A 15,140-nucleotide genomic window follows, 5' to 3' on the forward strand; every position below is an offset into this window, starting at 1 on the left:
TTCATATTCTGTCTTATACCCTGGATAGAAATGCTACAAGGATGCTTTCATACACTGTGTTTTAACTACTGAAATCACTATATGTAGGATCACTCTGTCCTCAGTTGGAATGGATACATTCTGTCTTTGTATAGGGTCACATGATTGTCCTATTGGTTTCTGTATCTGGCCTGAGTAATAAAACATAAACAGGGTGAGAGTGACCAAGCTCTGGCACAGTTTTCTTGGAGGGGCTGTGAAGTTTCTATCCTTGGAAATACTCAGAAGCCATCTGGACAAGCTGCTGTAGGCAGCCCTGCTTGGGTTGGACACAGTGACCTTTTAGCTCTTCCTTCCAATGTCAATCTTCTGCAATTCTGTGAAATACAGGGTGTGCAATGGCTTTCAAAATATTGCAGGAACATTAGATTAAAATTTCAGTACCCTCAGGTACTGAACAACAGGTCTACGGTAGAACTAATTCATATGAGAATAATAACTTCCTAACTTGCCCCCTAAAAAGGAAGGAAAACTCAAAAATACATGATTAAATCAAATAAATTACTACAGAATAAATTTTATAGGAAAAAAATTCTAATTTTTTTCTTAATTTTATGCCCCTGAGAATATTCCTGAAATACTGTAAAATGTGTGCTTGTTCACATTTATGTTAGAAACACCATTTATAACATTGCTATAGTATTTATAAAACAGCTGGTTCACATTTAAGAAAAAAGCTACCTAAGATTAGTTTGGGAGGAGGTTTCTGTTATGTGGCCTGATACAGAATGGGAAAAAAACAGAAATGTTAATCTGAATTTTGACTGCACATTGAAAACCATTGGCTAGATAGGAAGAAAAATCCTAGCAGTCAATTACCATTCTCTAGGTGAGAAAGCATTGTTTTAATGAATAGTTTCCAAATGTGCATCATCATTTTATAACCATATCAAGAAATAAAGCCACCTTTCTTTCCAGAAGCAAGGTAAAAATTGCAGTATATTCACAGTTCCCTAAATAAATCTATTTAGCTAAAGTCTGATTTAGAATCCAGTCTGCTTTTTTTCCCCTCTGTTGTAAGAAGCAGTTTTTGTTTCTGTTTCTTTCTTCAGCCAGCAACGTTGAAGTGCTCATGTCGGGAAATGTTCGCTGCTACAATGTTATAGTGGAAATGATGAAAAGTTTCCCCAGCAGTGAACCAGTTCAGGAAGTGAGTTGCTGTTTGTTGCACAAGCTTACATTGGGTAAGTTCACAAAGTTGTTTATGTAAAGTCAGCTTACTCTGACTATGTAAGAGTTGGAGTTAACTGGGAGTGTTTACAGACAGCAACTGCTATTCCAGTAATCCTCAGGGTGGTGCATGGATCCTTGTGTCTAATGGTGACCCTGACCACAGCCAATGTGGTGTCCTTATGTGGTAAATGTAACAATGAGCAGCTGCCATAAAAGACTCGAGTTAGGGGGGAGCAATGAGACAAAAAAGGGTGAGAAGCACAATAGGAGAATGGGAAATCAGTAGGTCTGATTCTGTATAAAGTTACTATAGAAAAGAAGAAAATTACTTAGAGATTTCATTTTTTGAAGTACCAGTGGTGAATGTGTAAGAAACAACTGGTGCTACAGAATTAGTTGAAAAGTATTCTGTAAAACTCTAGCTTTCCTCCTTGCAGTGCATTTATCTTCAGAGACCTGTGCTGCATTCCTGACAGTGATGATGCCTGTCTTGGGGTCCCCCTGTGCTGCAGCAGTGAATGAATCAATGGGTTCTGGACTTGCCTTGACTTGAGCAAAAGTACTTCAGTTGTCTGTGCTAAAATGGGCTGGTGTCACACCAAGAGAAATTATGTCAGTGGCAAAAAGTTGTGCCTCTTAGCAGCTCTGTTCTCACACTTGTGACTAATAAATCCATTTGAGCACTTGCCAAGAACCACATAATAGGAAGTTCAAATGAAAATAAATATGTTGTTCCCCCTGCTGCATGCAAGCCCACTGTGAGCAGCTGCCTGAGCAGCCCTCACTCCATGGCTGGTTCTTCTTCATCAAGAAGAAGAACCCAATTTTTGCAGGTGGTGGTGTGAAGCTACTGCAGATGCTGGTACCAGTGCATGACTCCCCATAATAAAGTTGGTCCCATCCTTTCACCATGTTTCCACTTCATCATGCAGATTTGGTAGAAAATACAGATCAGACCTAAGTGCAACCTGGAGCAATTTCACATTCCCCTTCAGAAAGCCAGATGAGATTTTTAAGGAGATGTGGCTGCTGAGGTGGTAATTGCAGTGGTTTTTTTGGCAAGAGGTGATGCTGACCTTGAACAATTTGCTGTGCAAGGCTAACTGAAGATAGGCAAGGAAACCAAACACTTGTGGGAGCACAGCAGCTTGGTTGAGAGGCCTTGATCTTGCTGTGAGTGCAACCAGCCTGGTTTCAATCAGATGTTTGCCATGAGTTTCTGCTGACCAACAAAAAAGAGGGGCAGAAAAGCAGCCACAAGATCAATTTCTTCTTTGAGCCCTTCATCTTAATAAAGAGCTGCTTTAGTAGAGTTATGGAAGAGATGTTCACAGCACCACGCAATTCCGGGAACAGATATAAAATTGTTAGGTGCTCCTGGAAATAGTCTGAAAGTGTTCCCCAGATTATTCTGATGGACACTGTCTTCCTAAACCCATGTTAACTGGCAGTGAAATGGTAAAGTTAGCATGTACTAGCTTCCAAAATCAACATCTTACATTTTTGCTAATCTGGTAATGGCTATCCTGTCTTTGGAATTTTAACTGGCTTATACCTGTTTGGCCAGCCCAAGTCCAACAGAACTACTCATCACATGGCCTAGGTTTATTAATTTCTTTAGGTAAGTAATGCATTTACAGAAACATACCTTTACCATTAAAGTAGAAACAGGGATGCTGATATAACATGACCACACAACTGATCATTTGCATTACTACTCTAATTCTCATTTTTGCTTGTCAAGATTTAAATGAAATTGAATATCAAAATAGAAGCCATAGCTATCAAACCATATTTGACAGACTGATGGTCTGTTATTTTCTGCATATTACTTCCAAACAAGGAAGTTATTTGGGTTTGCTTGTTTTTTGAAGAGTGCCTTATATTCAGCCTGTAATACAAAATGCTGTACAACTTAGAATAATTGTTATGCTTTAAATATATTTATTATCGTCTTCTGTTCCAGAAGGACTCTAGTCTGTATTTGTAATGCTGGCCTTGATTTATTTAATGAGGAGGGCCAAACCAGACAGTAAACTAGGGTTAAATTACTTGTGTCAGAGGATAAATCAAATCATTGCAGGAATTTAGGACCAGGACTGAATTTGCTTCCGGGCAGGAAGTCTGCAAATGATACACCAATTGTATTTTTCTTATGCTGATGACAGTGTGTGTTTCATTTTGTATTAAACTTCTGCCTCTTGTAAAAAAAAATTCAAAAAGGCCCACAAAGAATGCAGATCCCAACTATTTTTTATTCTTAACCTCTTCTTTCCACAAGTAAAATTTTGATGTCAAGCCCTGTAGTAAGAAAAACAGCATTTGTTCCAAAGTTTGTGCATTGTGTGCTGGGGAATTTATGTTAAATGCATGTAAAGCTCCACATATGTGTTTGTATTAATTTGATATCTTATCTGGTTTCAGGAAATTTTTTCAATATCCTTGTATTACATAAGGTTCCAGAAGTCATTGTGAAGGCTGTTACAACATATCCTGAAAATGCAAAGTTACAAGCTGCAGCTCTCAGTTGTTTAGCTCTTCTAAGTGAGTAAATCTTTGTCTACTTGTTAATTTTTTTCACTCTAGTAATTTCCTGTAATAATTTCAAACTCCATTTCTTTAACACAAAAGCCTCAGGCAGGACAGCTTCAACAAAGCTGGATTTCCTACATGATTGCAGTTTGCTGTTTCACTATGATAAGTCTGTGTTCATATCATATGCCCAACATCTGCACCGTGTTCAGAGCTGGTAAGTTATGTTGACAGATCTGAACAGAGCAAACAGAGCAAACTGTTTATTCATAGACAAATTTTGGATAATTCCTTCTTAACATAAAGTCTCCAGTGATAACAACACTGATTTGACATTGTGTTTGCCAGGTATGACAGTACTTGTACTGTGGCAGTTGATAGCAAATCAGTGCTTGTGCTTGAGTTCTGAAATCAATTAAAAGATGTAAACTTTTCCTTGAATACAGTTCAGACAGAAATTAGTTAGCTAGTGGGAAAAAGTTAAGAATCTGATCTTCTTTGTCCTTTAGTAATTGTTCCATATAAAAGTCAGTAGAAATGCTGTTTAAGAGGCCCCAAAATAGCAAAGATTGGATACCAGTAGACATTCCATTATGCCTCAGATATTATGCCTCAGTGTTGGTATCTCTTTCTTTCCCTTAATTGCTGAAAATCACAGGTAGAATATTTCATTTTTCAAATTCTGTTGCACTTTGTCAGCTATTTCTCTCTTAGCAACTGCTATTTTCATTTGTTTTAAACAGCATTGCTTCAGAGTGTAGATGGCTCTGTAATAAGTGGTTCCATGCAAATGATTCACAGTTACATTTTATGTCTGTGGTGTTCTGTACATAAATATGCAACAAAAAGAGGTACATGCAGAGGTCATTTCAGAGCCAAAGCCTAGATTGATCTGTAACTCTGTGACATTTACTACACTGCACTTTAGTTTTTCACTCCCTTTATAACCTTGAAGATATTTTTCAAGTCTGCAAGTCTGTCTCAAAGTTTATAGCAAAAGATTTCTCCCTTCTCAGAAAAGGCTTATCTTCCCACTGCTTTTCACACATTGCCAGTGTGAGTGCCTGCATGACTACAGAAAGGTTAAGACAGAGGTGTTTTGTTTTCACAGTAAGAATTTATTGTAAATATTTTATATTTCCAGCTGAAACAATATTCTTAAACCGGGACTTAGAGGAAAGAAAAGAAGAGGAGGAGGAAGAAAAGTTCTGCTGGTTGGAAGCGTGTTACAGAGCATTAGAACTGCACCGAAAAAATACAGATGTGCTGGTGAGAAATTATGGGTGATGGGAACACGAAAAGATTGTATTATGTATTGAATAAAATGTTTAGAAACATGCTTTTCTCATCTATATCCTCAGGCAAAAAAAAAGGCCTTAATGTCTGGGTTAGACTTAGAGTAAATCTTACTTTTCTTGCCTATCTTTGTTTGTATTAAGAGGTTTTACTTTTTCAGATCAAATGTAGGTAGTTAAGATGAGGCTTATACGTGAAACTTTGGCCATGCAAAGATTGTTGTTTATGTACCTCTTCTGTATCCAACAGCCAAACACAGGCCCATCAGCAGGAGAATTAATCTTGTCCTAAAATAGATGTCAAAAGGAAAATCAAATAATGAGACTCACACATTTGTATCTCAGGCCTATCTAAGCTATAAAGAATATTACAGTGTACATTTTGTTCTATTTCTACATAAAGTGCCTTCTACCTCCTTTGTGAACTGAAAAGCAGTCAAACTATTTAAGTTTTTTCATATGTTGTTAATCTTCTAGAGGTATATTTTCTTAATCTTTTTGTTTTGGTTTATATTTAGGAGGCTGCGTGCTGGGCTTTGAAAAATCTGTTTCTGTATCAACGCAACCTTCATGAGAAGATTGGAGATGGAGATAATCAGTCAGTGTTGTCTTAAACTGGATTTTTGGAAATGAAAAAAAAAAGAGTGCCTGTTGTTAAGCCATTTGATGTTTCACTTTTCAATTATGTGTAATTTTATAGTAGATGAAATGCATGATGATCAACCACACCTGGGAAAGTTTCTTCCAAAGTGTGCTAACCTTGACTCAGGAAAATCTGCTAGTGTTTTCCTAATGGGTCAGAACACAGCCTGTTAGAGCTAATTTTTACAGTTCATGAGGAATTTTGTCTTCAGTTGCAATAGGGATAAAGAATGTAAGAATTGGGAAAACAGACAAGATTAAGATAGCATGTAAGGGGCATAGAAAGCAGTGCTCATTTTCCCACAAAACAGATGAAAAAGCATTATAGAGGGAATGCTGCCTCATTAGGGAAAATCTACTGGGCATGGATAAGACAGAAATTTCCATTTTACTTAAACTGTTTCTCAGAGTTCCTTAAAATTTTGGTCACTCAATTTTTGTAAGCCTGTTCATACCCCTTCTGGACCTCAGGTCCCTTGGAAATCATGGTTCCAAGGAATTCAGTGACACTCAGACTAGACAAAATTGCATAGGTTAGAAAGGGTTTTCTGTCAGCTGTTGCTCTGGAAACATATTGGAGACCAAGAGCAATCACCTGAAGTTTTCATTATGTTATGTAATGCCTCTTTAAGAAACTGAACTGCAGTTCTGAAGTAACTGCTGTAATACAGTCAATGTGCAGTGATTTGTTTCTCTCTGAAAGGTTCCCAATAGACAGAGCAGTGATGCTGTCCATGCTGATGCACTCCTCTTCAAAAGAAGTGTTTCAGGCAGCTGCTAGCACCTTGGCAATTTTGTCACAACAAAATGGTAAGGGACTTTAATCATCTTTTCTTTCTCGTTCAGCAGAAAGTTTTTGCAAAAATATTAAAGAGAATTTAGTGTACTGTTGAGTGAATTCATTACTCCCTGTGATTAGAATATTATGTTGTTGTGATAAGTAGGAAGTTTATTCCTTGCTTTGAAAAAGTTACTGTTGGCTAGTATCAAAAAATATGAGGAAATGAAGAGCTCTCTGCACATTATGTGTTGCAATTGCTACTTTTTGGAGCAGGAGACATGAAAAAAACTGTGCTCTCTTTGTATGCTTGTTTAAATACTTATCCCATGTTTGAATTTCGTCAAGAGCAGCATTTGTTGAAAAATCACGTGAATGAGGACCACAGCCCAACAAGTATCACCTTCTTGCTTAACACAGTCCTTTTGACTTCAGTGGATCAAATTGTGTAGAAAGTTAAGCATGTGCATGACAGTTTACAAGATTGCTTTACTCCTGATTGTGTCCCTAACATGGTTTCCTAACTTTTTTCAATTTGCAGACCCCCTCAAAATTTTTCAGTGGAGATGTGGACCCCTGAGTAGAGTATTTAAGCCTACTGACAGTTGGCCTGCTTTTATTAGATAACTTTCACAGAATCCTTTGAAATGTTTATGGACCTCAAGTGGTTTGCAGACTGCACATTGAAAACCACTGGCTAGATAGGAAGAAAAATCCTAGCAGTTATAATTACCATTCTCTAGGTGAGAAAGCATTGTTTTATCACCAGTTTATTGAGCCATCCAAGTACATAAAACCTAACACAGAAAAGGTTTTATAATTATTTATGAGATCAATATCTTACCTATACTGAAAAATGGATCTCATAAATGTATGCATACTATTGTCATATACCAGGTATTTTCATAACATGTTACTGACAAGTGGGCCTCTTGTTCCTTCTGGAAGTCTAAAGCAAGTTTTTCTTCTTCTTTTTTTTTTTAATTATTATTATTTTTGTTTTCCCCCTGAATGGATGTGCTTACAGCATAAATGATAGACATAAAGAAGCTTAGTAAAACCTTCTGGCATAATGCAGTATTGTTTGAACTAACCATCTGAAATGGATGTACTGAACTGGTAATAACAAGATTTGGTGGTAGTTACTATGATAATTTTAATAATGTTGTAATTTTTATTAATTGCAGTTATAGCTACAATGTGTGCTTGGATATTTGAATTTGCAAGAAGTGAATTAACAAAGTAAAGAGAATTAATAAATATGAGTTCATTTTTAAAGTTTCATTTTGGAAGTTAGAAGGTTTTTTTTTAAGTTTTAAGCTCTGGCTTTCCTACATGATCACAGAATTCAAATACAAGGACAAAGTTTAAGAATAAACTTTTCTGGAAATATGAGTGAGGCGATACATTCTTCTTCCCATATGTTAACTTTACCTAAGTAAAAATAGCAAATGTATAGAAACTTATGAGACAGTCAGAAATTATAAGGTGTTTTATTAAGCTATGCAAACATAAGTCAGCTTCAGCTCAAATTGTTTCCCATTTTAATTTATACTACAATGTCTGTTTGAAGAGGCGAAAACATTGGGAAAAAAAAAAGGAGGAAAACCAGTTGTGCTTGAGAATTACACAGAAAGAAAGATTTACTTATAGGATGCTTGCTATTTTGTCTTTTAGTACATATTAGGAAGACACTACTGGCAAAAGGCATACATATGAATGTTTTGGATATAATGAGGAAACATCCACATTCTCCTGAAATGGTTGAAAGTGCCTGCAGGATTCTGAATCATGTTTTCGAAGGAAGGTAATAAAATTAGAAATGCATGTCCATTTTCATGGTGAAGAGTTTTGAGGTTCTGTGCCAAGAGTATTACATTTTGGTTGTTGGCTGGTAGTGAAATTGACCACAGACTGACCAAATTCCCTGTTTAAGACATGAAATTTGGTAAGTCCTGTAGTCAAATGCCCAAGTGGGGTGTGTGTAGGGAGCTACATGTTCTTCCCTTCATGGTTCTTGAGCAGTGAGATTCAAATAGACAATCACTGAGTGGTCTCCCCTTCTGTTAGCTCCAGAGAATTGCATGGAGAGATAAGAAATTTGCCACAAAATTACCTCTGATTATTAAAATAGCATTTTGTTAATATTAATTTCTTGTTGGCTAGGATGCAATTATTTACATAGACTGAATTAATGGAATGGCATGAAAATAGTTTGCTATGATGAAAAAAATTACTACAGTTTAATTTATGTTTCAGATTTACAGTGTTCCAAAGGGTTATCACACAGTGTTAATTAAGGACAAATACATGTAAAATTTGGAAATGTATTATTTGTATTTATTTTATGAATGATATTTTCAGTTTCCCTCATCTGGATGTAATGACAGTAGCAGTATCAGAAGTTGTAAAAGCCATGAGGAAACATGAAAAATCACTCTCTGTACAACTGGAAGCACTTCGAGTCCTTTTACACTTCATGATGCCCAGTAAGTCCTCCAAAGGCATACACCAAATCAGAGAATAGAATCAGATACCTGAGTTTTAGTCTTTCTTATCTAATGAGATAGCCTTTAATGGGACTTCAAAAAATTGCTGTTCTGTACATAGCAGAGAACAGGTGTAAGTCTTTAGGAACATACGAGATGGGAGAAAGCATTTGAGGTATTGAAGGTAACAGACCAAACTGATCACTGCTGATTTCCCCTTGATTTCATCAGTGAAGAGTTAGCTCCATTCCTTCTAAGGAACTCAGGGAATGAGTGTGGAGCTATCAGTGTCATTGTGGTTTGCATCATCAATGCCCTTTAGGTGAGAGCAAATCATGATAGTGACATGAACATTGTTGTACCACAAAATGCAATTGTTTTGTTAGTGTCTCTTGGAAGGAACATAAAGACTGGACAGTGATCTGTATATTTAAAGATGTAAAATATACAGTTATATACTACTTTCTATCAAAAAGGAGACACCAAACTGACTAGTTTAGTTATAAATTCCTTTCTGAAAAAAAACCCTCTTTATCAGCAATCCAGAGGGTGGAAAAATGATCTTTATTAATTTTAGGGCTTTAGTAGAATTTTGGAAAAGTTTTAACTCTTTTTGTCAATGTACTGCTATAAATCTTGCTTTTTTCCTGTGATATTGAGTGTAGGAATACAGACATGGATACTGATTTTTTTTTCAGAGTAACTTTTTGTAGGTATCTCTCAGCAGTTTGAGCTGAACATTTACAAAACTAATAACTCTGAAAATAGTAACCTGATCAATATGCAGACTGATTACAGGTTTTCAGTTTCCTTCCATTATTTGAGTTCTAATCCTAATACTTTCCTCTTTTTTCAATGAAGAGCAAGATTTAGATTTGATATATGTGTTCTAACATGGAGGCAAGGCACTTTGCTTGCCATTATCCTGGAAGTGAGGCCCTTCTAAAGTGTAATCAAGCACAGAGAGCACCAACTGGATGTTGGAACTTGCAGGTTAATTAGAGAATAAAAAAGTAATTCATGGGAAAAATAATAATCACAGTAAATATGTATGCTGAAGTGACTTTGAAAGGATCTCTGGGTACTTTCTGTAGTGTCACTTGACTGCAAGTGCCAAATGCTACAGTGGTTAATTTGAAAGACTGGTTTTCTCTGTTGTTTTTTTTTTTTTTTGTATATGCTCACATTCCACTTAATGTCATCTGTGTGTAAAACTTGTCCTATGCCAAGTAAGCAACTTGTGCTGCCAAGTGAGCAAGAACAAATAGTTTATAGCTTCTCTATAGTGTCTCCTTACCAGAAGGAAGAGGCATTCTGAGGTAGGTATCAGGGAACTCCATAGCTCAAAAAAGTAATAGCTGGCAGTGTACCTTAGAACAGATTCTTTGGCATGGTTTTCTATTTTCCTAGTAAGCAGTGAGCAAATATGTCATGAAATTTTCCTTTCAAGCACAATGTACTCGTATTGCAATGCAAATCTGGAGGGATTCCAGTCTGTGCAATACAGTGTTCTGAAAGTACCATAAGAACTAAAATATGCTCTCTGAGTCACCCCAGTGTTCATTTGAGTCACCTCAGTGTTCATTTGATTGTTAGATTGTATTATTGGGTTGGTGATGGGGAGAATATGAATTCTGCTGTTCTGAGGAAGGCTGTTTTCCATTGTTGCAGGTACAAAGAATGAACACCAGAATGGTTCTTCCAGAGATGTGGGAGATGCTGCTTTTGCACTTACAGGAAAAGTCATTAAAAGCCAGTGCCTGTTGGAGGGAACTCACTCATTGGTGCTTAATGCTTTAAACAGGGTATAGTTAAAGCTTTATTCCAATGGATTTTGTCATTATTTTACACTTGAAGCAGTGAATCATTTGTACATGTTAGTTCTGCACTGATTTTCCTACTGATTTAATAGAATTAATCTTTACTCCCAAGTTTCATGAATCTTGTAGAGTTTCTTCTTACTTTCTTTTCTGGAGTGTATTAGATGATTCTTTATACAGTAATTCCAAAGGATATTTATTTAAAAAAAAAAAAAAAAAAAAAAAAGTAGGGTTTTTTTCAAGGATGCAGTTTATTTGGTATTTCTATTTTCTTAAAACAGACTAGTGTATATATGAGAAGTGTCCTCATGCCTACACCTCAGCTGCACATAAAACTGAGTGGACAGCTCAGTTGTCTGCATTCTTTTCACTGTTCAACTTTTTCCAACCCCTGTAAAATAGAATGATCACAGTACCTTGAAGGAGAAGCTGAAAAATGAAAGGCTGAAGCAGACTCAGTCTATGCCAAGGAAACATTGGGAACTGGGAACTTTGCACAGCAAATTAACCTCAAATCCTAGTGATTGGAAATGTTTAACTTCATGGCCTTCAGAAGAATCCAGTCTCTACAAGATTTTCAAGGTTCACATGATCACAATCAAAATGTAGCAATTCCTAGTTTTTAGAAGCCCTCTCAGGAATTTTAAGCTAGCCAAATAGATTCAGTCAAGGAAATTTATGTCTCTTACTATAGAAGTCAGAGCAAGTAATGTATCAGTGAAACAGTTCTAGAGTGTCTAAAGGACATCTTGACCTGAAGGTATCAGATAGAGAAGTTAACAAAGGAGGTAAAATAATTTTTGCTCCAGAAGGTCTTCAGTATTTTGTTATCATCCTGATTGCATTTTCCAATGCAGCTGGTTTGTGGTTTGGGGTATTACAATATCAGGCAGAAGGGCTAGAAATTGACACATTTAATTAAAAACTAGAGACAGAATAAGGAGGAAGAGATGGACATGACTCCATTGAAGTAATTTTGCAGATTTGTGATGGCTGTGACACAGATCTAGGCCCTCATCTAGGTCTCCTCCATCTCAAGGTGGGGGATGGTAAGAGATATGTTGCTTCATATCTTTTTCTTTTAATATTTTTCAGTTGCCAGCATGGTTATCACTTTTTCCAGTTATCAAAAAAAAAAAAAAAACCCAAAAAACAAACCCTGTATTATTTCCTTTTTAACCACAAAGGAAGTAGATTTTCTCCCTCTGCTTGCCCTAGAAAAATGGTGTAGACTTATCAATGAGAATTTGAGGGGGAAAAATCCAATTTTTCATCAGAAAAGTAGCTAGGGAATATTTTCAGAATCAAAGATTAAAATCTGGGCAAGTTATGAGCAGCTGAAACTGATGTTTGATAAGAGAATCTTTTTGGAATTGTTGATTGTTGTTATTTATTGTCACATCAGCTGTAACTTCACTTAAGAACAGCATTCACAGAGCAGCTTTAAGAACAAGCAACTCCTCTATTGCCACTGTAAGCAGAACAATCTTGATGTGATTTTATCTTCTTTTCTCCATTAGTTTATTGGAAATCCTAGCATTCAGAAGTGTGGATTGAAACTGCTTGGTTCTGTAGCTGAGTGCACAGGTGCACTGGAAATTTTAACCCAGCAAGGAGCTACTGACACTGTGCTTCACACCCTACAGATGTATCCAGATGAACAAGGTAGGGAAGGTGTTTTGTCAGCAGAATGAGAATGGCATGGTAGGAGGTTTGCACCAGATCTGCTGCTCTCTTTAGTGCTGGATGTGATTTTGGTTGCATGGCAAGAGGAGGCTGCAGTGTTGCACAGTCCTCAGATTCATCATAACTGCAGTTATGCCTGGTCCTGTAATGGCTTGTGCACTCCAGAAGTAACTTTCTGGAATGTTACTGAAAGACTACTTCAATCATGGACTTATTCCATCAGAATGTCTGAACGATCAGTGTCTGAATAATATTTCTTTTTCTTCTAGACATACAGTGTTTGGGTTTGAGTCTTCTGCGCTCTTTGATCACACGGAGGAGTTTGTGCATTGCCACCATGCACGTCCTGTCAGCAGTTCTGGTTTCTACCCTGCGACGATTTAAAGAGGTCACTGAAATCCAGATGCATGTATGTGTCATTTCTGTCTATGAAGATGAAAACAAAACTCAAAACCATAGAAAATTATTTTAATATGTTATATTTAAGTATAATTCCATATTTTACTTACTTGATTTTGATTTTGTTGAAATTATTAGATTAGCATAAACCTTTGTAAATAAACTGAGACATTGATTGTAGAGGTGGTTTTCTTGCAGGCATATATTCAATCCAGAATGTGTAAGCATAGGTTAAATGTTTATCTAAAACTTATGAGATCTGCAAACTAGAACAAATTTCTCAGTCATGATCCATCATTCTGTCAATCTGTAACTATTTCATGAAGTAACCATCATTAGAGTACTGTTTGCCCTTCTTTGAGAAGTCATAGAAGATAACAGTTCCCAGCCTTGTCACCAGGAATAAACTTAGTGTAGGAATGTTGTATTTAAGAAAATATATTACTGGAATACTATCAGACTTTGGAGCCACATCTGTATATGGAAGGAGAGTTCTTTGTCTGTAAACACACATCTAATCCTTGTGTAAAGTTTTGTTTCCTCTGCTTCAGAAGTTTTCCCTGTTTGTTACCAGTTTCATTTTTCTAGTGGGATAGAATGTGCATGTGACATCAGCTTTCTGTGAGAATTTTTATATTTCTCTTTCATATGAATATGAAAATATTGCAAATACAGTCTCCCTTCTCTGCTGCTTTTTGCCCAGCCTTTCCACATTTACCTTAGCAACCAAAATAGAGAGAAATAAAAACAGTATGCTGGAATAAGGAAGTTACTTTAAGTGATTTAGTTTCAATTGGGTTTGGAAAGAGTCCATAATTTACCCAGTTCATCTCTCTGGGTGAACTTTACTTGCAGAATCATGGGATAATTTTGTATTTCTTCTTAGTTATTAGATGCACCTGTTAATTTTTTCATTTAGTCTAATGTTTTCATTTAGTTCTTTTAAAATTCAGGGATTACAGAGCAGCACACTGGAACAGGGGATGTATCTTCATTCCATGTCGTTAGAAGGAGATTGTTTCCTCTTTACATTTTCAGGAAATCACAAGTACATTTGTCACTGCCAGGCAGGATGTTGTCAGATGTAATGTTGCATATATGACTTTTCAAAGTGTCAGTTAATATCTGTTTAAGTGGATCAGCTAAATAAGCATGAGACTACAGCTATATAAACAGAGACACCTGCTATTTCTGCCTTCTCTCCCAAACTTTTCCTATTTGTTAACTATTACATGTTTAAAAGTAAGACAAAAAAAAAAAAAAGCACAAATTTTTTGGTTGAAATTTCATTTTGTTGCATGACCTGTTTTAAAGTAACACTTTTTAACGCTGTACTTCTTTCAATGTTCTCATTGTGTTCTTAGGGATTTCATGCAATCTTGGCAATTCTTGGTTTGTCACCTTGTTTTGCAAAGCTGCTGGTAAATGAATCATTTGACACAGTCATTTTCTATCAGATGTCTATGTGTTTCACTGACCAGCGAGATCAACAGGTATCTTTTTTCTCTGACAGTTCCACAGCTGAAAAATGTTGGTGCTTTTTTGTCCTAACTTTTAATTTTTTGTCTTTCCATTCAGTTTCAAAGCCTGTGTTGTAGATGTTTTGCTAAAATAGCTGAAAATGATGAGTTAAAAAATACAATGCTGGAAAAAGCATGTATGGAGTACAATAGTATTATGGCTGAATGTTTACTTTTACTGGGAGCTGATGTTAATAAGAAGACAAAGACAAACTCTTTGATCTATCAGGTAATACATGGAAATATATATACAATTTCATTGCTTACAAGTTCGTGCTTTTGGGTTCCTTTCTGTTGTTGTGTAAATATTTATTTGGCTGAACACAGGGAACAGAGATGCTGCTCCCTCGTGCTCACCAGTGCTTCTTGCTAACTGTGACTCCCTTTAAATTTAATTTTTTTAAGTGATTTGCATAAGCACTTCTTTATTTTGGCTCAGTGTCAAAGTTTTAAATAGTCTGAGAGAACCCCACCTATACTGCCTGGAGGGAATTAGAACTTTGTGGGTGATGAAGCACAGCTGGGTTTGGAACTGCCATCCATTCATAGAGTGTGAGGTAGGCAAATCAGTGTCGGAAACCACAGTGCACTTATTGATGTAACTGAAAGTATTTCTAGAAAATGTTTTTAATGTTCACAGTCAAGACTGGTCTGTGTAGCAATGCAGACTTGGAGATTGGGAGGAGCTGACTGAACCATAGAAACATAAAGGTTGGAAAAGACCTCCATGATAGTGAAGTCCAAATTTTGGCTGAAACTGCCTTGTC

At 36.4% G+C, this 15,140-nt stretch overlaps 1 protein-coding gene across 3 annotated transcripts in view; it reads left to right on the top strand.

Moving 5' to 3' along the window:
• LRRK2 (leucine rich repeat kinase 2) overlaps positions 1-15,140 on the top strand; it is a 61,525-nt gene that overhangs the window by 11,464 nt on the left and 34,921 nt on the right. For 2 of the 3 annotated variants that reach the window (XM_063155477.1, XM_063155478.1), the window contains 12 exons: positions 1,092-1,223; positions 3,637-3,756; positions 4,889-5,013; positions 5,558-5,637; positions 6,385-6,491; positions 8,137-8,266; positions 8,824-8,948; positions 10,620-10,753; positions 12,289-12,433; positions 12,724-12,863; positions 14,218-14,346; positions 14,432-14,602. In XM_063155477.1, coding sequence (XP_063011547.1) covers positions 1,092-1,223; positions 3,637-3,756; positions 4,889-5,013; positions 5,558-5,637; positions 6,385-6,491; positions 8,137-8,266; positions 8,824-8,948; positions 10,620-10,753; positions 12,289-12,433; positions 12,724-12,863; positions 14,218-14,346; positions 14,432-14,602 — 1,538 coding nt within the window. Of the gene's footprint in view, positions 1-1,091; positions 1,224-3,636; positions 3,757-3,886; positions 3,962-4,888; positions 5,014-5,557; positions 5,638-6,384; positions 6,492-8,136; positions 8,267-8,823; positions 8,949-10,619; positions 10,754-12,288; positions 12,434-12,723; positions 12,864-14,217; positions 14,347-14,431; positions 14,603-15,140 lie in introns of those variants that run through there. The other variant, XM_063155479.1, reaches the window with a different exon arrangement.

The sequence above is a fragment of the Melospiza melodia genome, chromosome 4, assembly GCF_035770615.1.
Source record: "Melospiza melodia melodia isolate bMelMel2 chromosome 4, bMelMel2.pri, whole genome shotgun sequence".
Lineage (NCBI taxonomy): Eukaryota > Metazoa > Chordata > Aves > Passeriformes > Passerellidae > Melospiza > Melospiza melodia.